Below are 23,704 nucleotides of genomic sequence, written 5' to 3' on the forward strand. Positions count from 1 at the left end.
GTGTGTGTGTGTGTGTGTGTGTGTGTGTGTGTGTGTGTGAAGGCTTTCCCACATCCACAAGCAATTCTGACACCAGCATGGTGTCCAAGAATTCAACTCACTTCCGACACTATCTACCTGGTGAGAGCATCAGAGTCCACAGGTAAAGGTTTCAGTCCCACTAGACAGCCCTCCATCTCAGACGCCAATCCCAAGTCTAGGTTGTTACCTGTGCTTCGGACAGACTGCCTAGAACTTGGAGGTTCCCACGACCCCCTCCTTGGATTTAATTTGCTAGAACTGCTCACAGAACTCAGGAAAACCCATTTACTCACTAGATTACCAATATATTACAAAGGATATTAAAGGATATGAATCAATAGCCAGATAAAGAAACACATAGGGTAAGGTCCTGAGCAAAAGAACTTCTGTTCTCATGGAGCTTGGAGCCCAGCACAGTAGTACATGGATGCATTCTGGTTCCCCAACATGGAAGCTCTCTTAACCATCCTTTTAAAGTTTTCACAGAGGCTTCATTACTAGGCATGATTGATGAACTCACTGGCCATCGGTTTGAGCTCTAGCCCCTCTTCCATCTCTGGAAATCAGGGGGTGAAACTGAAAGTTTGAGCCTTATAGTTATGGTTGGCTCCCCTGGCCACCAGCCTCCATCCTTAGGGGCTTTGCAAAAATCACTTCATTAACATAAATCCGGTTGTGGTAGAAAGGGGCTTGTTACAAATAACAAGTCACCCATTTCACCTTTATGGCTCCGAAACTTTTCAGAAACTGAGGACAAGAGCCCAAATATTATAACAGAAGATGTTCCCGTTGCTCTTATGGCTCAGGAAATACTGTGGGTTTGGGGAACTGTGAGTCAGGAACTGTGAATGAGAAGTAAATGCATCAGAGAAATATATTTTGGTAATCTGAATGACCAAATATATATATTTCTTATAAATTGCAGTAACACAAAATCGCTTCTATTTAAAGGTCAGATCATTTCCATTGCTCCCCCAAATTCTCATCTCCCTTTATAGCTCATTCTCCCCTCTGTCTGAGCCCAATTTTCTGTCACTACAGGTTGCATTTTATGTAACTGGAATTATTCATCATGTACTCTTTTTGCCTGGCTTATTTCACTCCGCTTAATGTTTCTGAGATTCACCAATATTGTTGTATCAGTTGTTTGGTCTTTTATATTGCTGACTAGTATTCCATTGTAAGGATGTATCACAACATGTTTATCCATTCACCTGCCGATGGGCATGTAGGTTGTTTCAAGTGTTTGACCATGGTGACTAAAGCTACTATGAAGATACATGTGCAAGTATTTGTGTGGTCATATTTTTTCTTTCCTTTGGGTAAATATCTAGCAGGGCCATGGCAGAGTTGTATAGTGTATGTTCAATTTTTTATGAAAGCCCCAAACAGTTTTCTAAAGTGGTTGTACCATTTTGCATTCCTACCAGCAGGCTATGAGAGTTCTAGCTGGTCAACATCCTTGCTAACACTTGGTGGTGTCAGTCTTTTTAGTTTTAGCCATTCTAGTGGGTGTGTATAGTGATAAGATATTACTTTCTTCTTTTCTTTTCTTTTCCTTCCTTCTCCTTCCTTATCCTCCCCTCCCCCCTTCCTTCCTTCCTTCCTTCTTCCTTTACTTTCTTTCTCTTTCTTCTTTTCTTTCTTCCTTCTTCCTTCCTTCCTTTCTTTCTTTTCAGAGCTTGCCCACTCTCCTCTACATTCTCTTTGTAAGTTTCTGACTTTCTCCCCTCATTCCCCTTTGTTGGCCACTTACTTCTGCCCCCTGACCTGCTGATGGAATGTGGGCATCTCCAAAGCTTGTTTTCCAGCCTCCTCAAGGCACTGTCTCTCAGTCAGCCATTTTCCTCATACTCTCAGGCCTCCTCTCTGTCTTCTCCCTTGAGATCCAGGCTTGCATTTCCTGCGGCTCCCAGAGGTCTCCACAGGGATGTTCCATGGGCACATCAGTCTCAAAATGACCAAAACCAAACTCACTGTTACCAATCCCTTCTTCAAACCTGTCCCTCACCCTGAGGAATTCACAGTTTTTATTACTATGTCCTGAACAAACCATCATATAGATCTCATTTACCTCCAAATTAATCTATAAGTTTGATGCAGTTCCAATCAAAATATAAATATTGAAGAATAGTGAAGATACTTCAAATAAGAAAATCGTGGGTTCACCTGGCCCTGGCTAAGAACCGATTATAAATCCCTGGCTAAGGGCACCTGGGTGACTCAGTTGGTTAAGCATCAGCTCAGGTTGTGATCCCGGGGTCCTGGGATGGAGCCCTGCATCAGGCTCCCTGCTCAGTGGGGAGTCTGCTTCTCCCTCTGTCCCTCCACCCTCCACCCCCGCTCATACTCTTTCTCTCTCTCTCTCAAATAAATAAACTATTTAAAATAAAATAAAATAAATCAAATCCCTGTGACAGTGTGCAGTGATAGACAAACAGCCAGTTCTGCATATTAGGAAAATTGGATATATAACACAAGATGATTAGTTATCAGTGCAGCTAAGGATGGACTGATTGCATAATAAATGGTACTGGAACAATACAGCAAATGTAAAATTAGATCTTTATTTCACACCATACACAAAAATAAGTTCAAGATGGTTTAAATATCTGAGCATAAAAAATAAAAGTGAAAAGTTTTAGAACAATATATAAGAAGATTATCTTTTTTTTTAAGAGAGAGTTCAAGCTGTGGCGGGAGGGGCAGAAAGAGAGGGAGAGAGAGAATCTTTTTTTTTTTTTTTTTTGTTTTTTTTATTCTTATGTTAATCCCCATACATTACATCATTAGTTTTAGATGAAGTGTTCCATGATTCATTGTTTGTGCATAACACCCAGTGCTCCATGCAGAACGTGCCCTCCTCAGTACCCACCACCAGGCTAACCCATCCTCCCACCCCCCTCCCCTCTAGAACCCTCAGTTTGTTTTTCAGAGTCCATCGTCTCTCATGGTTCGTCTACCCCTCCGATTTCCCCCGCTTCATTCTTCCCCTCCCGCTACCTTCTTCTTCTTTTTTTTTTTTTTTTTTCTTAACATATATTGCGTTATTTGTTTCAGAGGTACAGATCTGAGATTCAACAGTCTTGCAAAATTCACAGCGCTTACCAGAGCACATACCCTCCCCAGTGTCTATCACCCAGTCACCCCATCCTTCCCACCCCACCCCCCACTCCAGCAACCCTCAGTTTGTTTCCTGAGATTAAGAATTCCTCATATCAGTGAGATCATATGATACTTGTCTTTCTCTGATTGACTTATTTCACTCAACATAATACCCTCCAGTTCCATCCACGTCGTTGCAAATGGCAAGATCTCGTTCCTTTTGATGGCTGCATAATATTCCATTGTATATATATACCAGATCTTCTTTATCCATTCATCTGTTGATGGACATCTTGGCTCTTTCCACAGTTTGGCTATTGTGGACATTGCTGCTATAAACATCGGGGTGCACGTACCCCTTCGGATCCCTACTTTTGTATCTTTGGGGTAAATACCCAGTAGTGCAATTGCTGGATCATATGGTAGCTCTATTTTCAACTTTTTGAGGAACCTCCATACAGTTTTCCAGAGTGGCTGCACCAGCTTGCATTCCCACCAACAGTGTAGGAGGGTTCCCCTTTCTCCGCATCCCCGCCAACATCTGTCATTTCCTGACTTGTTAATTTTAGCCATTCTGACAGGTGTGAGGTGGTATCTCATTGAGGTTTTGATTTGGATTTCCCTGATGCCGAGCGATACTGAGCACTTTTTCATGTGTCTGTTGGCCATTTGGATGTCTTCTTTGGAAAAATGTCTTTTCATGTCTTCTGCCCATTTCTTGATTGGATTCTTTGTTCTTTGGGTGTTGAGTTTGATGAGTTCTTTATAGATTTTGGATACTAGCCCTTTATCTGATATGTCATTTGCAAATATCTTCTCCCATTCTGTTGGTTGTCTTTTGGTTTTGTTGACTGTTTCTTTTGCTGTGCAAAAGCTTTTTATCTTGATGAAGTCCCAATAGTTCATTTTTGCCCTTGCCTCCCTTGCCTTTGGCGATGTTTCTAGGAAGAAGTTGCTTCGGTTGAGGTCAAAGAGGTTGCTGCCTGTGTTCTCCTTTAGGATTTTGATGGACTCCTGTCTCACATTGAGGTCTTTCAACCATTTGGAGTCTATTTTTGTGTGTGGTGTAAGGAAATGGTCCAGTTTCATTCTTCTGCATGTGGCTATCCAATTTTCCCAACACCATTTGTTGAAGAGACTGTCTTTTTTCCATTGGACATTCTTTCCTGCTTTGTCAAAGATGAGTTGACCATAGAGTTGAGGGTCCATTTCTGGGCTCTCTATTCTGTTCCATTGATCTATGTGTCTGTTTTTGTGCCAGTACCATGCTGTCTTGATGATGACAGCTTTGTAATAGAGCTGGAAGTCCGGAATTGTGATGCCGCCGGCTTTGCTTTTCTTTTTCAACATTCCTCTGGCTATGCGGGGTCTTTTCTGGTTCCATACAAATTTTAGGATTATTTGTTCCATTTCTTTGAAAAAAGTGGATGGTATTTTGATGGGGATTGCATTGAATGTGTAGATTGCTCTAGGTAGCATTGACATCTTCACAATATTTGTTCTTCCAATCCATGAGCATGGAATGTTTTTCCATTTCTTTGTGTCTTCCTCAATTTCTTTCATGAGTATTTTATAGTTTTCTGAGTACAGATCCTTTGTCTCTTTGGTTAGATTTATTCCTAGGTATCTTATGGTTTTGGGTGCAATTGTAAATGGGATCGACTCCTTAATTTCTCTTTCTTCTGTCTTGTTGTTGGTGTATAGGAATGCCACTGTCTTCTGTGCATTGATTTTATATCCTGCCACTTGACTGAATTCCTGTATGAGTTCTAGCAGTTTTGGGGTGGAGTCTTTTGGGTTTTCCACATAAAGTATCATATCATCTGCAAAGAGTGAGAGTTTGACTTCTTCCTTGCCAATTTGGATGCCTTTGATTTCTTTTTGTTGTCTGATTGCTGTGGCTAGGACTTCCAATACTATGTTGAATAGCAGTGGTGATAGTGGACATCCCTGCCGCGTTCCTGACCTTAGGGGGAAAGCTCTCAGTTTTTCCCCATTGAGAATGATATTCGCTGTAGGTTTTTCATAGATGGCTTTTATGATATTGAGGTATGTACCCTCTATGCCTATACTCTGAAGAGTTTTGATCAAGAAAGGATGCTGTACTTTGTCAAATGCTTTTTCTGCATCTATTGAGAGGATCATATGATTCTTGTTCTTTCTTTTGTTAATGTATTGTATCACATTGATTGATTTGCGGATGTTGAACCAACCTTGCAGCCCAGGGATAAATCCCACTTGGTCATGGTGAATAATCCTTTTAATGTACTGTTGGATCCTATTGGCTAGTATTTTGGTGAGAATTTTTGCATCCATGTTCATCAGGGATATTGGTCTGTAATTCTCCTTTTTGATGGGGTCTTTGTCTGGTTTTGGGATCAAGGTAATGCTGGCCTCATAAAATGAGTTGGGAAGTTTTCCTTCCATTTCTATTTTTTGGAACAGTTTCAGAAGAATAGGTATTAATTCTTCTTGAAATGTTTGGTAGAATTCCCCTGGGAAGCCATCTGGCCCTGGGCTTTTGTTTTTTGGGAGATTTTTGATGACTGCTTCAATTTCCTTAGTGGTTATAGGTCTGTTCAGGTTTTCTATTTCATCCTGGTTCAGTTTTGGTAGTTGGTACATCTCTAGAAATGCATCCATTTCTTCCAGGTTATTTAATTTGCTGGCATAGAGTTGCTCATAATATGTTCTTATAATTGTTTGTATTTCTTTGGTGTTGGTTGTGATCTCTCCTCTTTCATTCATGATTTTGTTGATGTGGGTCATTTCTCTTCTCTTTTTGATAAGTCTGGCCAGGGGTTTATCAATCTTGTTAATTCTTTCAAAGAACCAGCTCCTAGTTTCATTGATCTGTTCTACTGTTCTTTTAGTTTCTATTTCATTGATTTCTGCTCTGATCTTGATTATTTCTCTTCTCCTGCTGGGTTTAGGCTTTATTTGCTGTTCTTTCTCCAGCTCCTTTAGGTGTAGGGTTAGGTTGTGTACTTGAGACCTTTCTTGCTTCTTGAGAAAGGCTTGTATTGCTATATACTTTCCTCTTAGGACTGCCTTTGCTGCATCCCAAAGATTTTGAATAGTTGTGTTTTCATTTTCATTGGTTTCCATGTATTTTTTTAATTCTTCTTTAATTTCCTGGTTGACCCATTCGTTCTTTAGTAGGATGCTCTTTAGCCTCCATGTATTTGAGTTCTTTCTGACTTTTGTCTTGTGATTGAGCTCTAGTTTCAAAGCATTGTGGTCTGAAAATAGGCAGGGAATGATTCCAATCTTTTGGTACCGGTTGAGACCTGATTTATGACCTAGGATGTGATCTATTCTGGAGAATGTTCCATGGGCACTAGAGAAGAATGTGTATTCCGTTGCTTTGGGGTGGAATGTTCTGAATATGTCTGTAAAGTCCATTTGGTCCAGTGTGTCATTTAAAGTCTTTATTTCCTTGTTGATCTTTTGCTTAGATGATCTGTCCATTTCAGTGAGGGGGGTGTTAAAGTCCCCCACTATTATTGTATTGTTGTCGATGTGTTTCTTTGCTTTTGTTATTAATTGGCTTATATAATTGGCTGCTCCCATGTTAGGGGCATAGAGATTTACAATTGTTAGATCTTCTTGTTGGATAGATCCTTTAAGTATGATATAGTGTCCTTTCTCATCTCTTATTACAGTCTTTGGTTTAAAATCTAATTTGTCTGATATAAGGATTGCCACCCCAGCTTTCTTTTGGTGTCCATTAGCATGGTAAATGGTTTTCCACCCCCTCACTTTCAATCTGGGGCTGTCTTTGGGTCGAAAATGAGTCTCTTGCAGACAGCATATCGATGGGTCTTGTTTTTTAATCCAGTCTGATAGCCTGTGTCTTTTGATTGGGGCATTGAGCCCATTTACATTCAGGGTAACTATTGAAAGATAGGAATTTAGTGCCATTGTATTGCCTGTAAGGTGACTGTTACCGTATATTGTCTGTGTTCCTTTCTGGTCTATGTTGCTTTTGGGGTCTCTCTTTGCTTAGAGGACTCCTTTCAAGATTTCCTGTAGGGCTGGTTTTGTGTTTGCAAATTCCTTTAGTTTTTGTTTGTCCTGGAAGCTTTTTATCTCTCCTTCAATTTTCAATGACAGCCTAGCTGGATATAGTATTCTTGGCTGCATATTTTTCTCGTTTAGTGCTCTGAATATATCCTGCCAGTCCTTTCTGGCCTGCCAGGTCTCTGTGGATAGGTCTGTTGCCAATCTAATGTTTCTACCCTTGTAGGTTACATATCTCTTCTCCCGAGCTGCTTTCAGGATTTTCTCTTTGTCTATGAGACTCGTAAGTTTTACTATTAGATGTCGGGGTGTTGACCTATTTTTATTGATTTTGAGAGGGGTTCTCTGTGCTTCCTGGATTTTCATGCTTGTTTCCTTCCCCAAATTAGGGAAGTTCTCTGCTATAATTTGCTCCATTATACCTTCTGCCCCTCTCTCTCTTTCTTCTTCTTCTGGGATCCCAATTATTCTAATGTTGTTTCGTCTTATGGTATCGCTTATCTCTCGAATTCTGCCCTCGTGATCCAGTAGTTGTTTATCTCTCTTTTTCTCAGCTTCTTTATTTTCCATCATTTCATCTTCTATATTACTGATTCTCTCTTCTGCCTCATTTATTCTAGCAGTTAGCGCCCCCAGTTTTGATTGCACCTCATTAATAGCCTTTTTGATTTCTACTTGGTTGGATTTTAGTTCTTTTACTTCTCCAGAAAGGGTTTCTCTAATAACTTCCATATTTTTTTCAAGCCCAGCTAGTATCTTTAAAGTGATGATTCTGAACTCTAGATCTGACATTGTACTAATGTCCGTATTGAGTAGGTCCCTGGCAGTCGGTACTACCTCTTGTTCTTTTTGTTGAGGTGATTTTTTCCGTCTTGTCATTTTGTGCAGAGGAGAATAGATTAATGAGAGAACAAAATGCTAGCAGAGTAACAACGTCCCCAGAAAATATACTCTAAACAAATCAGAAAAAACCTGAAGCAGTGGGAAAAGAAAGGGAAAGAGAGAAAAAAGAAAAAGAAAAAAAAGAAAAAGATAAAGATAAAAACAGAAACAAACAAAACAAAACAGCAACAAAAAAACCAGAATGTGATCAAATATGATCAGTGCCACACACTAGATTTGGGGTGTATTTTGGTCTTTTAGAAGAAAGTCCCTACCAAAATTTTAAAGAAAGAAAAACTTATATATGTACAAAAATAAGGGTTGATATGATGAAGGGATGGAATATGACTGTAAAGATGGAAATTATAAAAAATTTTATAAAAGGAATTGATAAGAAGTTGTTTGAAAAAAAGAAAGAAGAGGATTTAAAAAAAGAAAAAAAAAAGGGAGAGGATGTGATCAGGCAGGGGAACAGAAAACACCATATACTAGAGATTTAGGGTATATTTTGATCTGTTAGAAGAAACTATCTCAAAATTTTAAAGAGAGAACAACTTATATATATAAGCCAAAAATATGGGTAACTACTATGAAGGGATAGAATATGACTCTAAAAATGAAAAATAAAAATGTTTTTTTTTTTTTTTAAAAAAAAAGGGATTGATAAGATGTTGGTTGAAAAAGGGAAAAAGAAAAATTCAAAAAGAATAAAAAAAGAAAAAAAGACAGTTAAAAAAAAATTAACTTTGAAAGACTACAGAATCATGGTAAAAAAGCCATGAATTCTATGTGCAGTATTCCCCTAGCGCTGGAGTTCTCCCGTTCTCATTGATGGGTAAACTTGGTCTTGGCTGGCTGTTCTCGCTGATCTTCTGGGGAGGGGCCTGTTGCCGTGGTTTCCAAATGTCTTTGCCGGAGGCAGAATTGCCCCGCCCTTGCCCCCTCCCAGCTAAGTAATCTGCTGGGGTTTGCTCTCCGGGGCTTTTGTTCCCTGCGAGCTTTCCGTACAGCTTTGGAGGCGGAGAGTGAAAATGGCGGCCTCCCAATCTCCGCCCCGGAGGAGCCGAGAACTCGGGGTCCCGCTTCTCAGTGAGCCCCCAGAGAAAAGCCGTCAGTCACTCCCGTCTCCCCGGTCTCCAGCCGCACTCCGTGCTCACCCGGCCTGTGACCGCGCGTTTCTATCTCTGGCACCCGAGCCCGGGTGGCGTCTCCAAACCCAGCAGATCCCTGCGGTGCACTCCCGTGCAGCTCCTCCCAGGGGAGGAAGGTGAGTCTCCCCGGATCTGCCGCTTGTTGGGTCCCTGCTGGAGGAGCAGTGGCCCGACTGTGCCGCGGATCACGGTTTATGGCAACCCCGAGCTGGGCTGCGCCTCTGCAGCCGGCTTCCCTGCTCCGATACCTGGGAGCTCTGCCGCACTCAGGCACCCCCAGTCTTTCTGTGACCCGTGGGTCCTGAGACCACACTGTCCCGGAGGGTTCCACCCCCCGCTTAGCCACCAGAGTGACGTCCCTCAGCGGAGCAGACTTTTAAAAGTTCCGATTTTGTGCTCCGCGGCTCTATCACTTGCCAGAAGCGGCCGCCGGAGGCCCCTCCCCCGCCGTCTATCCTCCCGAATATCGCCTCGGATTCACTTCTCCGCACGTCCTACCTTCCAGAAAGTGGTCGCTTTTCTGTTGAGAGAGTTGTTGCTATTCTTTTCTTCGATCTCCTGTTGAGTTTGTAGGTGTTCAGAATGGTTTGATCCCTATCCAGCTGAATTCCTGAGAGGAGACGAAATCCAGGTCTCCTACTCCTCCGCCATCTTGCTCCGCCCCCCCCGAGAGAGAGAATCTTAAGCAGGCTCCATGCCCAGCACAGAGCCTGACCCTGAGATCATGACCTTAGCCGAAATCAAGAGTCAGACACTCAACCAACTGAGCCACCCAGGCGCCCCAAGTAGACTGTCTTTAAGACACTGGAGTAGTTCAATCTTTCTTAGGCACACATCTTTTAAAAGCATAAGCCATAAAGGATGTCACGGATAAAACTGATTTCAATTAAAATGTAAAACTTCTGTACACAAAAGAGAACACAAGCAAAATAAGCTCCACGGTTTGTGAAATATATTTGCAACCTACATAAAGGTCAAAGGATTGTCATCCACAATATATAAACAACTCTTAAAAATCAATAAGAAAAACACAAACAAGTTGAAAGTAGACAAAGGATTTGAAATGGAAATCCCCAAAGAAGGAAACATGAACAACCAATAAGCACATGGAGAAAAAAAACGTGTTCAATCTTACTAGCAAGCAGTCAGGAAAAGGTATGTTAAAACAGTGAGATCTCATCAGATTGGCAAAAAATTTACCGTTTGGAAATACCATGTATGAGAATGATGAGGTTAAAAGAGAATTCTCAAATCCTGCTGGTGGGCATGCAAACTCGTGCCAAAATTTAAGAGCAATTTCATTTCTCGGTATATTCCTTGGAGAGATTTTGTACATGAGTCAGCAGATCAGGAGTTTTTATCACATCATTATTCATAATAACAAAAAAATGGACACACCCTAAATGAATGTCAGCAGAAGAATGGATAAGTACATTAATATATCGGAATGCTATACAGCAATGAAAACGAATTAACTAGAGCCTCCTATATCAGCATGAGCAAATCTCAGAAATCCAATATTGGGCAATATAAGCAAGCTGAAGAAAATCTGCAAAACATTACTTACATAGCTATAAAGCATGTAAGATAATCCACGTGCATATCTGTCACTCCAGCTTAGCTGGAAGAGCCCCATTCCTCTTTTCCTAGCATGGTGTGTAATCTACAAGAGGTGCCTGGCAAAGGTTTACAAAGTAAAGGAATACATGCGTGGACTAATTAAATCACACAACTGTGGCAGTTAAGTGAAGGAGCAGAGAGAGGAGATTCTAGAATCTCTGTGTACTAATTCTGTGTGTGTGTGTGTGTGTGTGTGTGTGTGTGTTGGGGGGATTGTACAAAGTATCTATTGGCCCCAGCTACTATGGAGAAAGGTTCTAAAGGTTCTCGCTGGTTCTCGTTTAAGCACTGGAAAACTAGCCAACCTGGGGGAGTTACGCAAGATGAGAAGCATTTGGGGAAGAGTGGAGCCTAGGATGCTTGTGTGCACACACGGGTTCACACACACACACACATGCACACATGTACAAAGAGCTCAAAGAAACAACAGAAAGAAAAGAAACAGTTCCAGTGACCTCGTAAACCTGACTCTATATAACACGCAGCCACCTGATTTATGAGACTTCTGAGAAAAGCCAAACCAGGTTTCTGAAGGGATCTGGCAGCAGCCGTGAAAACAGAAGGTCCGTTCTCGCTCTGGAGTTTCTGCCGTGTGGCATTGTCATGGGGCATGGCATCCCAGCGACACATTCTGCTCTAAGCTCTCATCCCCCATGCCTCCTGGGCCCTGTGGCTTTCAGCTTCCACCCCCTTCTGCCTGCCCCAGCCGGGGCCAGAGGCAGCAGATGGACACTCATTCTGTAATTATCACCACGGCCAGGCGTCTGGGACCTTCCCCTTGTCACTCAAAGTGATTCATCTGTTACATTCATTGATGTACTGTGATGCTTTAACAAAGATGGCTCCACTGGAAAGCAGGAAAAGGAGAAACCACAGTATCTTGCAAATCACTGCTTTGTGCATAATTAAACCACACTTATATGATTCTTTCAAGCATTTAGAGTCATTTAAAAAGACAAATGGATATTATGTGGTAGCCCTTTAATTAGAAGTAGTTCCCCACAAAAGGACTTTTTGAAGGATATGCTTAAAACTGTTGCTCAATGCGTGGTGTCGCCAATCACAATAATTGTGTAGATCATGCGAGCTCCCATAAAGGGTGTCCAGCGGAACTCTGAATGCTCAACCTGCTTTTCCAAAAAATATCATCCACCCCTGATGCAGAGTCCAGGGTGAAGTGAAGAGAGAGACAGCAGGTGAAGATTCTGAAGGCTGGGATCCACGTGGCTCAGTGACTCCCCCATGTACTGTGCCCTCTTTGTCACCCCAGTCAATGTACCAGTCACTTCCTTAAAATGCATATTCACAGGGGCCATCTGCTCCAGGTGCTGAGTCTCACTGCCCAATGACGGCAAAACCAAGTCAACCGACACAACTTTTACAGAGCTACCTGACACTTCCCAAAAGCCTGACATGCATCAGAAGACGTGGGGATCAGGCAAAGCGTGATCAGGGGGAGGGAAAGAAGAATTTCCAAATCCGCTGAAGTTAAATAGGCAAGGGTGATGGAAGGGTAGTACTCGCCTCTTTTAAAAGCATGGCAAACCTGAGAACCGTTCCAAATGGCAAAATGTGCTCGCCCGAAGAACCAGCTAAGCATTTAAAAATCACACTGTAAATTTTGTTCAGCTTGCATATCCAGGTCACACGGAAGGCCAGGTAGGCAGGCAGTGAGTCAGCACTGACAAACAGCTCTGGAGTGTCTCCGGCCCGGTGCCCCCCAGCCAGAATTTGCTCCCTGCCATCCTCGGCATCTCAGCACCACAAACACCAATATCACTCGCCAATGAATATTTAATTTTCCCCCTCTTTTTTTTTTGGAGGGTGGGGGGACTGTTGTTTATCTTTAGGGAGGTTCATTTGCTTACAGTGCACACCAGAACGGATCCTATTTTTCATTATCTGAAAAGAGGTTTATGAATCTGTTACGGGTGAGGGTTTGTGCCTGCCGTCATTATAATCCCTGCTGCCAACAGAAATTCCGGAAGGTCTTCTTAACTGCAGCCTGGTTGTTTTCTTCTTTCCTTCCTTTAACTTAAAGCCACTTGACACTGTTTTGTCCATTTATTTTCTTGACTATTTGCCTTTAGAGATTAATTTGTTGTGCTGGTGAAAGCAGTCCCATTAATCTATTTTAGAGACCACTGCTCTTAGACTAATTATTTTTTTTTTAAAGATTTTATTTATTTATTTGAGACAGAGAGAATGAGAGAGAGAGAGCACATGAGAGGGGGGAGGGTCAGAGGGAGAAGCAGGCACCCTGCTGAGCAGGGAGCCCGATGCGGGACTCGATCCAGGGACTCCAGGATCATGACCTGAGCCGAAGGCAGTCGCTTAACCAACTGAGCCACCCAGGCGCCCGACTAATTATTTTGTACCCAGATTCTAACCTTTATTTGTATGCAGCAGAACCGTTCACCTGCCCTCCCCATATTCAACCTCACCAGCATTCAATTCTTCCTTCACTTACTAATAATTGGCTTCTCAGAACCCATACACTTGCTATTCGGACAATGTAAAATAAAACCCACACAAACAAACCCACCACAATAAATGATCAGTGGAGTAAATCCAGCAAAATTATGATCTCTAACTTTATAATCACTACGAAAAACTAAAATAATTTTATCAAGGGCCCCATTATCAATGAGGGAGAATATTATTTGCTACAAATACCTAAATCTTGTTGAAATGAAATCTTACTGAATTTACAAGCTGTGAGATTTGTTTTTGATTATGGCTCCCTTTGCTAAAGATCTAGAAATCCAAAAGTCATGTGTCAAATCGCCTTTAAATCGCGTTCTTTCTTCTGTCGGATTAAGTCGAAACCCAAGAAGAGAACGTGGAACTGTTTATAATTAGGGTTGATCAGCTTTTAAAACATGATCATTCATTCTGAATTTAATGAAAGAAGAAAAGGCCATAAAATCACAGTCAATCATTCAAAAATGCCAGCCACTTAAAGGTCCACTGTCCTTTAAAGCCTGTACCTCCTCTATCATGTGTTTTTAAAAAATAACCATCATTAATTACTGGGGGGGGAAAAGCATCCAAAGCCAGACCTGTGTGGCTCTTCCCATAATGGCATCTACCTCTTCTTTCCTTATGTCATGGTTATTGTTGTCATCGTATCACTCTTCTCGTGGTGGTCCTGCTTCTAAGAGTGAGTAGTAAAGAATTTCACCTTGCCCCAAAAGAGGTCTAGTCTTTGCCCTCAGTTCCTGGGAGGCGAGCTCTAAGCCCTTGGAATGTCTTGCCTGATTAAAGTATCTTTGTTTACCCGGGGAGCCTTGGGCCACCCTAGAGAGTCTAATGGTGTGATTTAGTTGGGGGGCTTTGGGTCATGTGATATCAGCTCAATATACCGAGGGACTGGCAACTGAAGTCAGCCACATGGGCAGTCAACCATGTCCATGTGACCTAGTCCCGGTAAAAACTCTGGGCATCGAGGCTCAGGTGAGGTTCCCTGGTTGGCAAGACTCCGTATACAGCGTCGTCCATCATAGCTGAGAGAATCAACACTGTCCAGGACTCCACCAAGACAGGACAGCTGGAGGCTCTGTGTTTGGAACTTTCCTGGACTCTGTCCCATGTATCCTTTCCTTGGCTGATTTTCATCTGTAGCCTTTGACTGTAATAAAATGAAATTATGGATATAGAAATGCTCAGTGAGTGCCATGGGTCCTTCTAGCAAATTATCAAATGAGTATGGTCTTGGTGACCCCTAAGCTTACAATTGGTGTTGGAAATGAGGATGGGCCTGTGGACTGTTCCCTAACTCTGCAAAGTGTGCCGAATAAAGACCAAAAGAGAAATGCAGAGTTTTGCTCTATGACTGCATGTCTTTGGCAAGCTTACCTAACCCTTCTGGGTTGATTTCCTCAAGGAAGACAATCTTAACCAGATTTATAAATATTCCAAACGGGTGCTCGTGCTGACCTAGTAAGAATTCAGAGAAAGGCAGTGAGAGGTAGACAGAGCAGAGATGCGGACTCAAATATGGGTCCAAAAGCTAGCTCAAGCCCCTCCTGGCTCTTTGTTCCTGGGCAGAGGAGGCCTGGTGCATAAAGAGCCCTAAGAAAAGCGTGTGAGCAACTGGCATACGGGGACCAAAATCCTTTTGCTACTTGGTAAAGTTACTCTTGTTTCTGGTTAATAAATCCCAGTCCTTCATTACTTACCTGCCTAATTACGCTAAAACATAATAAGGTTTTCCTAGCCAGCAGCTACAGCCACTAGAATGTCATTTTCATTGATTGCAGGCTTTCTTTGGAAGCTCCCAATGCTCTGACTCTTCCGAAACCTTGTTCTGAAGGTGACAGATTCCAACGAGTGTATTTCAACTCATTAATCCAGCATTCAAGCTCTCTTTCTCATCCCAGCCCCACATTGCAGTCTTTTTTGAGGAAACCCCATGAGACCCGAGAAGAAAAAAGGTTCCTCTGCATGGACTCACTCTGAGCCATTTAAACGGAGTGAAATGGCTACTTCCTTGTCTTTCCCTAGCAACCATGGATCCACTCAAATCACATTCCAATTAGGCAATTTGGTAACTAACTTGGAAAACCATGGGATAAGCAGACATCCTGGCATTTCTGTCCTTTTATTCCTATTTTAATAACCTTTGAGCACTTAATTCTCACCATAGTTAATTGTGAACTTAGGAAAGACTGTTTTTTCAATGGACGCCCGGGTTCACTGCTTTATCTAAGTCCCTAGATTCGTTATAGGCACAAAGATGTTCAGTAAACATTTGTTGAGCAAATGAATAGAGAGAAGAGAGCAAAATGCCAAGCCATGTCTCCTCTAGTCACACACGCAGGCTTTCCGTGTTATAAATACCCAGTCTATCTTTTCTCTCCACTGCAATCAGCTCAGAACAGGAGCTCTGAGCACTACCATTACTTCCATGTATACATAGCTGAACAATATTTTGCAGGACAGGTTAAAATGCTAAATGGAGCGAGACTGATGTGAGCAGGATGAGTTAACAATGGCCCCCACAAAAGTCGGTCAGAAAAGTGAGATGCAGTCACCATGACAGCATGGCGAAAGAAGGAGATCCTGCCTTCCTACCATCATCACGGGGAGAACAGAGCAATCCTGCCTTTCCAAAACCACTGGTCAATTTCTATTGCAAACCACGATCAGACATCCATTTCCTGCACCATTGTGTGTCCGTGACATTTCTGTGACCCGACACATTACTGGGATGCAGAAATGCCTCTCACCACCTACTCACAGATTTAGTCATCCTGCATAAAACCCTGATGCATATCAACCTACAGGCTCTGATTGCTAAATGCACAGGAAAAAAATATGATGTTTATCAGAGAACAATGGCACAGCCATCATCAACTATAAAAAGTGATTTCTATGAGTCCATTGACCAGACTGACAACTCCCCTAACAGATGGTAAGACAGATGCCCTCAAGCCCATATTAAATGCATTTTCTGTCCACCATATCAGTACAATGGGAGTGCTCCTATGTGACCCTAAGATTTGAAAACCATGCAAAGTAATAATGAGAAATAGGAAAAGAAGCTTCTCCCTAGCCTGGCTAGCTGGCTCCAACACCTCACCTCAGATTTCTGTAATGTCCACCAGGCTGCCACTCCTGATCATTCAAATCCAAATATTAGCCAAAATTAAATTACTCCTTTTCTTCTTGCATTATATAGAAACATTATTTTTCTACATTTAAATCAGCTCTATTTTAATATCAGCTACATCAGAAATGTCATTTACTCAAGGGGAAAAAAATTAAAACACCATTCTTACTAATCAACCACAAATACATTAGTGTGGTGACCACAATTATATTGCTATGTTTTGAAAGGTCCAAGTCAGAAAAGATTTGCACATCAGGAGTCCACAGCTAGGAATCTGAATCAAAATGAGAAAATACAAGTTCTTTTCTGATTAGCCAGGGTCCCACATAAAATGAAACCATGGACCCAAATCATCTGACAACACAAAAAAACATTCACTTCTGTGAAATTAGCAAGTTCTTTAAAGTGCACTCTTCAAATTGACTAATTCAAGAATATCATCATTGGCAAACTGGGGCATTTTGCATATTTAATATGGAATGGAGAAGTACTACCTTATATAGAACCAGATTCGACTAGCATGTGTCAAGCTTTATGCTATGTGCTTTTGTGCATATCCTGACTTGTCCAATTATTAATTATATCACCTTAGACAAATGACATAGCCCTTCAATGTCTCAAATTCCTGATAACAATAGTGTCAACCTCACAGTTTTTTTGTGAAGAAGAAATAAGTTAATATATGTGATATACTTAGATCGGTCCCTGACATGTGCTTAGTAATTATTTAGCTATTATTATTGTTATTACTATCTCTAAAATTATCAGTGCAAACAATTGTTACTAAAACCCAGAGAGGTGGTTATTACCTCCATTTTATAGAGGAGGAAATGGAGGTGCAGAGAGGTTGAGAAAATCACTGAAAGTCACACATACGTAGTGCTGGTGCTCACATAAAATTCTTGTCTTAGACGGTGCCTGCGTGGCTCAGTCAGTTGAGCATCTGACTCTTGATTTTGACTCATGTCATGATCTCAAGGTCCTGGGATCAAGCCCGGGGTGGGGTTCCATGCTCATCAGGGAGTCTGCTTGAGGATTTTTCTCCCTCTCCCCCTTCCCCACTCGCATGTGCACTCTCTCTTTCTCTCTCTCAAATAGATAAATAAATTTTTTTTTAAAAGGCTCTTGTCTTAAAGTCCACTCTTCCCATCACCCACCCCCACCTCAGCAAGACTATAAATAAATGTCCCTGATTCAGCAAAGACGTCTTCTTTACATTTGTAACTTCAAAGTGACATAAAATTGTATGCAAAATCCTTTGATCAAAAAATAGCACCTTCAGAGAGGACTACTCTAAAAAGAACATTGTTAATTGGTAGGCACTTATTTGAGATAGGACAAAGTCCTTTAATGTCCTAAATGTCTTTCTAAGTCAAGTAGCTTAGGAAGCCAGGCAGGGGGAAAGAATGAGCACAAGATGAGATGTTCTGAAACTTGCGGTTGAGTCCTCCCTTTGCTTACTGCTGTGAGATCATAGACAAGATAACCTAACTTTCTTCTTCAAGTCATGATTGTGAGGATTAAATAAGATAGTGCTTGTTACAGTGATGCGAACTCTAGAGCTTTGGGAAAATAATAAGCTATGATTTTTATCATCATAACCCACTGCCAACCTTTTCTGAAATGACCCCTTTGATGGATGAATGAACTTGACTGAAATTCCTTAGCATTTTTCACCATTTCCATTTCTAGAAACCATGAGCTAAAGAACACAGAGATGTTCACATGTAAACACCTTTCCTTCTTTCTTCCTTTGGAACTCCAAAGAGTATTCAAATATTACATCTTTCATCTTTTAAAACTCCTTATAAAAACCAGATGAGGAATACTTTTGTTCTGGGGGAAGCAAGACTCACCATTTTCATTCAACTGCATGGCTGTTAACAAGTATGAATGTTTCGCTTCCTAGATACTGAAACAACTGGAAGAGAATAGGGCTCATGAAAGTCGAACCTTTCTTACCTAAATACCAGAACATGAACTGTCCCACTAGGAGGAGAAGCGAAGAAGAAGGGGATGATTAAGTGAGTAAATGGTCATGTCTACACCTACCCGTCTGGATCTACTCTCAGCAGCAACCCTCCTACCCCCACATCACATGTGAATTCAGTGATACAATCTATCACCTTTCTTGACTATTTTACTGTTCTTGTTTAACCTTTCACAACAATATAAGTCTCTAAATATCTAACTAATTTAACTCTTTTTTGAAAATATTTTATATATTTATTTGAGAGAGAGGGGGAGAGCACAGAGGGAGAGGGAGAAGCAGACTCCCCGCCTAGCAGAGAGCCCAACACAGGGCTCGATCCCAGGACCCTGAGATCATGACCTGAGCTAAAGGCAGATGTTTAACCAACTGAGCCACCCAAGCACCCCTAATTAATTTAACTCTTATATTAATTCCCCCAGATAACTATAAATAGGCTCTTTTCCCAAAAAACCTAATGGTGAGGTCTCTTGCCTCCATCCTGTCCTTGTTTCCAGAAAGCCTCTAATCAAACTATTAACTCCTCAAGGAGTTTAGATAGTCAAACTCTTAAGAAAACAAAAACAAAACCCAAATCTTTTCATAAAAAGATGTCCAAATAGCAACATTTTGAGTGGGGACCACTTCCTACACACACACACACACACACACACACACCACTAAAAAAAAATTTGATTTGCAACCTGGTCATCCATGGTGAGACCCACCAATAGACAAGATGTGCTCACGTTACACAGATTCAATCAGTTTACTGGCTCCTAACACTCATGGACACACTGCCAAAAAATCAGCAAAGACAGATGAAAACAGAAAGAAAAAAAGTGAGATTCAGAGAAAACAGAGACAATGCAGAGAGCAGAAAAATCTTAAAAATAAAAACAGAAATTAAACATTTGATTAATATCCTCAAAGAGAAAAAAAATTATAAAATGTGTCCATGAAACAAGAAGAAATAGTAAAGCAAAATAGTGAACAGAGAACAAGAAGGTGCTCTTAACTATTAAAAAAAAAAACAGATGAAATTTTAAAATATCAATAAACGGGCTAGAAAATAAAGTCAGAAATCTTTCAGTAAGCAGAACAAAATATCAAGGAGAGGGACAACAAAAGGAAAAAGATAAGAAATCAGAGGCTCCATCTAAAAGATGTAACATCTAAGTAACAGGAGAGCCAATATTATAGAATCCTGAGGAAGAAACTGATAAAAAATCATAATGAATAAATAATATTTTTTTAAGAATGGAAAGACATATATCTTCAGACTAAAAGAGTTTGCAAAGTACCCAGCACATGATAAAAAAAGGACCCACACTGAGGCATATCACGGTAAAATTTCAAAGTGTGGCGATAATCCTAAAGTTAATTGAGGGGGGAAAAAATAGGTGACATACGAAACTCTGAGAATGGAAGTGGCATCAGACTTTTTAATATGAGAAATGACAAAATAGGATAATGCCTTAAAATTGAGTTTTAATAATAAATTTTATCCCAGAATTCTATATCATCAAAACTATTAATCAAGATACATTTTCATTCATAAAAAGATTCAAAACATTTACCTTCTATGCATCTTTTCCCAAAAAGCTACTGGAGGATGTACTCCCGCAAAAATGAGGAAGATTGGGACTTAAGAAACAAAGTATCTAACAGGACAACAGTGAACAAAAATCTTATTACAGTAGCTGCTCAATAGACCCAGAGAATAACTTCTCCAGATTGTTGCATAGGGGCACCAGGAGGAAAGTCTGGGGTGGGGGCATAGTAATGGCAGGTGTGAATATACAGAAAAGATACTACATGTTTAACAAAGATATTGGAGAGTTCAACAAAAAATAGCAATAGGTACTAGACAAAAATAAAAGACAAGAAACTATCAATTCCAGGAAAAACAAAGAGCTATACAGAAAAGGAGACATGGTCATATTTCACTGTTTGGCTTAGCAGTGAAAAATATCTGTTTAAATAATAATACTATAAACCTTGACCATTGATTCAACAAAATTCCGGTCAATAACTTTATTAAGGGGATGGAGGGAAATGAATTATGTGGAGAGTGAGAGAGCTATCATATTTCCCTTTAAGCCAATAAATGAAAAAAATAAATAGCAATTGCATATTTAGGAATACAAGAGTAAATAGTAGGAAAACAGCCAAAAGTATTGATGTATAAAACTATTTGAATATAAAATATAAATATAAAATATATACCTTTAGGAAGAGGGACTGAAGAATAGGAAAGGCAATGTTACTTTTCCTTTATAAGCCTAGTTGTATTTTTGGCTTTCAAAACTATGAGTATATACTACATTAATTAAAAAATATATTTAATAACTTTATAATTTTAAAATTAGAATTAAAAATCTCTATGACTGCAAGACACAATCAGCATAAAGGAACACTGGAGACTATAAGAATAAGGCTCAAATAAGTAATTGGTCTCAAGCCAAATGATCACAAAACACCCTAGTCATTTTAATCTTACACACTCTTGTGGAAGTATGCTCTCCTCTCACTTTGTAATTATATCACTTCAAAAAATCAGAAGTCCTACCACCATTGCTTTGATGTTGCAAAAAACATCTGATGGATCTTCTAATTTCTCTGATTTATCACAGGAACAAATGAAAAGGACTTCCTTTACCAATCTTTTCATGACTGATCAAATCCTTAATTTCTACACCATGCTTTCACTCTTTGGAATATACCTTAAATGCTTTGGTCTAATCAAACTAATACCCACTGTTTTTTATACTAGTATTTATCCACTTGATGATAAATACACAAACAAAGCATAAAATTTCTTCTTCCAATAAAGACAATTCTTCTGAATGACAGATTTCACTTTAAGCTTCTTAAAAATGCATATCTATATACTAAAAGAATGTATTCTCCAGTTATAAATCTAACACTTTTACTAAAATGATTCCAAACCCTCTCACAATTACCTTTGAATTTGGCTTTTAGGGATAATTGGGTGATGGTCATTAAGGAGGGCACTTGATGTAATGGGTGTCATATGCAACTGATGAATCACTAAATTCTACCCCTGAAACTAGTAATACAGTATATGTTAACTAAATTGAATTTAAATAAAGAATTAAAAAAAAAAAAGACAAGCAACACACCCAATTCCATTAGTTTTAAGTCTTCCTGAACCAGGTATGCTTGGGCATTCATTTAAGGAAGTTAATAGTAGTCAAGCATGCATTTCACTTACGGATAATAATCACTAACCAAACCATGTATTGTTGTTTGGCTTTAAAAATACACAAATTGGTTTAATAAAAATGAATTCAAACACGGCATTTAGGAAAAGCGATTTCTTTACCTCTGTTGGTTTGTAGCAGTCTACAAGAGCTTCCTAGAATGAAATACACAGAAGGTAAGTTTGATTATTTGAAAATTCAGTATCAATTAAAAATCATTTTATCTTCATGGTGTTATTCTACACATGGTAAATCCAGATTTCATATCAACAATCTAGAATCGCACTTTATTTCAGCACCCGTTGGGTCATCTTGAAGATATCAAAAGTTGTACCTTCCTAGGCACGAATTCAGAACACACGTGCGCCTTCCCTTTGGCCTACCAACTGCTTAATAATAAACTGCATATGCTTAAGTTGAGACAGCCTGTGGGAAATGGTAATAATCACCCCTGACATGGAAAGCCAGGGGTCTGGCTGCCATTCAACCACAAACCACCTTGTCACACCTCTGCAGGCCTCAGTGTCCCCACCTGGAAACCAAAGCGAATGGCCTAAGTAGCTAAAGCCCCTTTGAAGTTCTCAATTTTAAAAAACCTTTTATATGTCATTACATTTTGTACAGATCTGGTGCCTGCTTTATTGTTTTTTAACTTTTGTAACTAGATGCTATCATGTCCCAACTAAATTTACAAACAAGAAATAATCATTAAGCTGAGACTGTTCACCACATGAGGGACACAAGTAATCATTAACACACTGAACACATTAATACATTAAAATGTGCCCTTTAATTGCCCTTAGAGATGACTTGCCATTGGTGATGACCAACAACCATTAACAGTAATTATCAGTGAACATTAAGAACAATGACAGGTCAGAAGCTAATTGGTTTTAGAAACTCCCAAATGCAAATTTTAAAATGATAGATTTGACCTCCTGTGAGAAAGGAAATAAATGTCGATTTGCTCTGGACTGAGGAAACAGGAGACAGCTCAACATCCACTGGCATACTAGAAGGCTACCAGGTGAGCATACTCTAATAATATGTCTTTTATTAGGTTGTAAACGATCTTCTCTAGAAACTGATTCCATGGGTGACAATAATCCACAACCGTGAGACCAGAGTCCTGGGTTTGGGTACTCTGGGTCTGGCTCAGCATCTCTTCCTCTCACATAACTGTGGAGCATCGCTTCCTTTCCTGGCAAATGAATTTCTGGAAGCAGAACCGGCTCTTTCTCCAAGAAGAGGTAGCTACGGAAGCGCATACCTGATAGGTGGTTTGAGAACTGACCCGGTAGATTCAAGGCCTGCTTTACCATCAGAGACGCAGTGCAGAGGGACGGATACCTAGCACCCCACTGCTTTCCTCTCAGCAAACTGCCGTTGCTCAAGTCCTGGAGCTAACACCGCCCTAGGGCAGGATCAGTGTATGCCAGGTTCTGGAGACTCAAGCCAATTCAAGCATCCAAGACTGGCAAGTTCTAGATTTTGAAAGCTGCTTACCCGTAATTTTAAAGCTCTCTCTTCTTCACTGTCTGCATCAAGAAGATCATCAATGTCAATTTCTACTTCTGGCATTTCTTCTTCCTGGGGGGAGCAAATAGAAAGGCATTCTATTTAGTGAGCAACTACATTGCACCAAACGAATTTAGTTAACTTAAATAAATAACTGGATCATTAATGAAGGGTGGAGGTCAACAACTTGGGGGAGAGGAGAGACCAAAAGGTAGAGGAGGGAAAGGAGGAGAAGGGGAGGAAGTAGGAGAAAGAGAGAAAGAGGGGAGAAAGGGGAAGCCAGAAGAAAACGGAAGAAAAGGAGGGAGGGGGTAAGAGGAAAGAAGAGGGGGGAAAAGGAAGGGAGAGGGGAGAGGGAGCAGAGAAGATTTAAGAGTCACGAAGCAGTAGAAAGTAATATTTCAAAGATGACAACTTCCTACGTTCTGGTAGAAAACTACAATTATGAGGCTAGCATGGGACTCAGCAGATTACAGAAAGAGCAGTGAGAGTTGCAGCTTCTTACCCAACATCTACCCTTTGCTTGGTGGCTACCTGATCTTTATTCCAGATCCGCATCTCCCTTCACAGCTCT

General features: G+C 40.5%; 1 protein-coding gene across 1 annotated transcript in view; it reads right to left on the minus strand.

Moving 5' to 3' along the window:
* Positions 1 to 23,704, minus strand: part of PPP1R14C (protein phosphatase 1 regulatory inhibitor subunit 14C) — an 89,341-nt gene that overhangs the window by 10,718 nt on the left and 54,919 nt on the right. The window contains exons 2-3 of the mRNA XM_021693409.1: positions 23,119 to 23,202; positions 21,735 to 21,767 (exon numbers count right to left, since the gene is read on the minus strand). Coding sequence (XP_021549084.1) covers positions 21,735 to 21,767; positions 23,119 to 23,202 — 117 coding nt within the window. The remainder of the gene's footprint in view (positions 1 to 21,734; positions 21,768 to 23,118; positions 23,203 to 23,704) is intronic.

The sequence above is a fragment of the Neomonachus schauinslandi genome, chromosome 8 (genome assembly GCF_002201575.2).
Source record: "Neomonachus schauinslandi chromosome 8, ASM220157v2, whole genome shotgun sequence".
NCBI classification, from domain to species: Eukaryota; Metazoa; Chordata; class Mammalia; order Carnivora; family Phocidae; genus Neomonachus; species Neomonachus schauinslandi.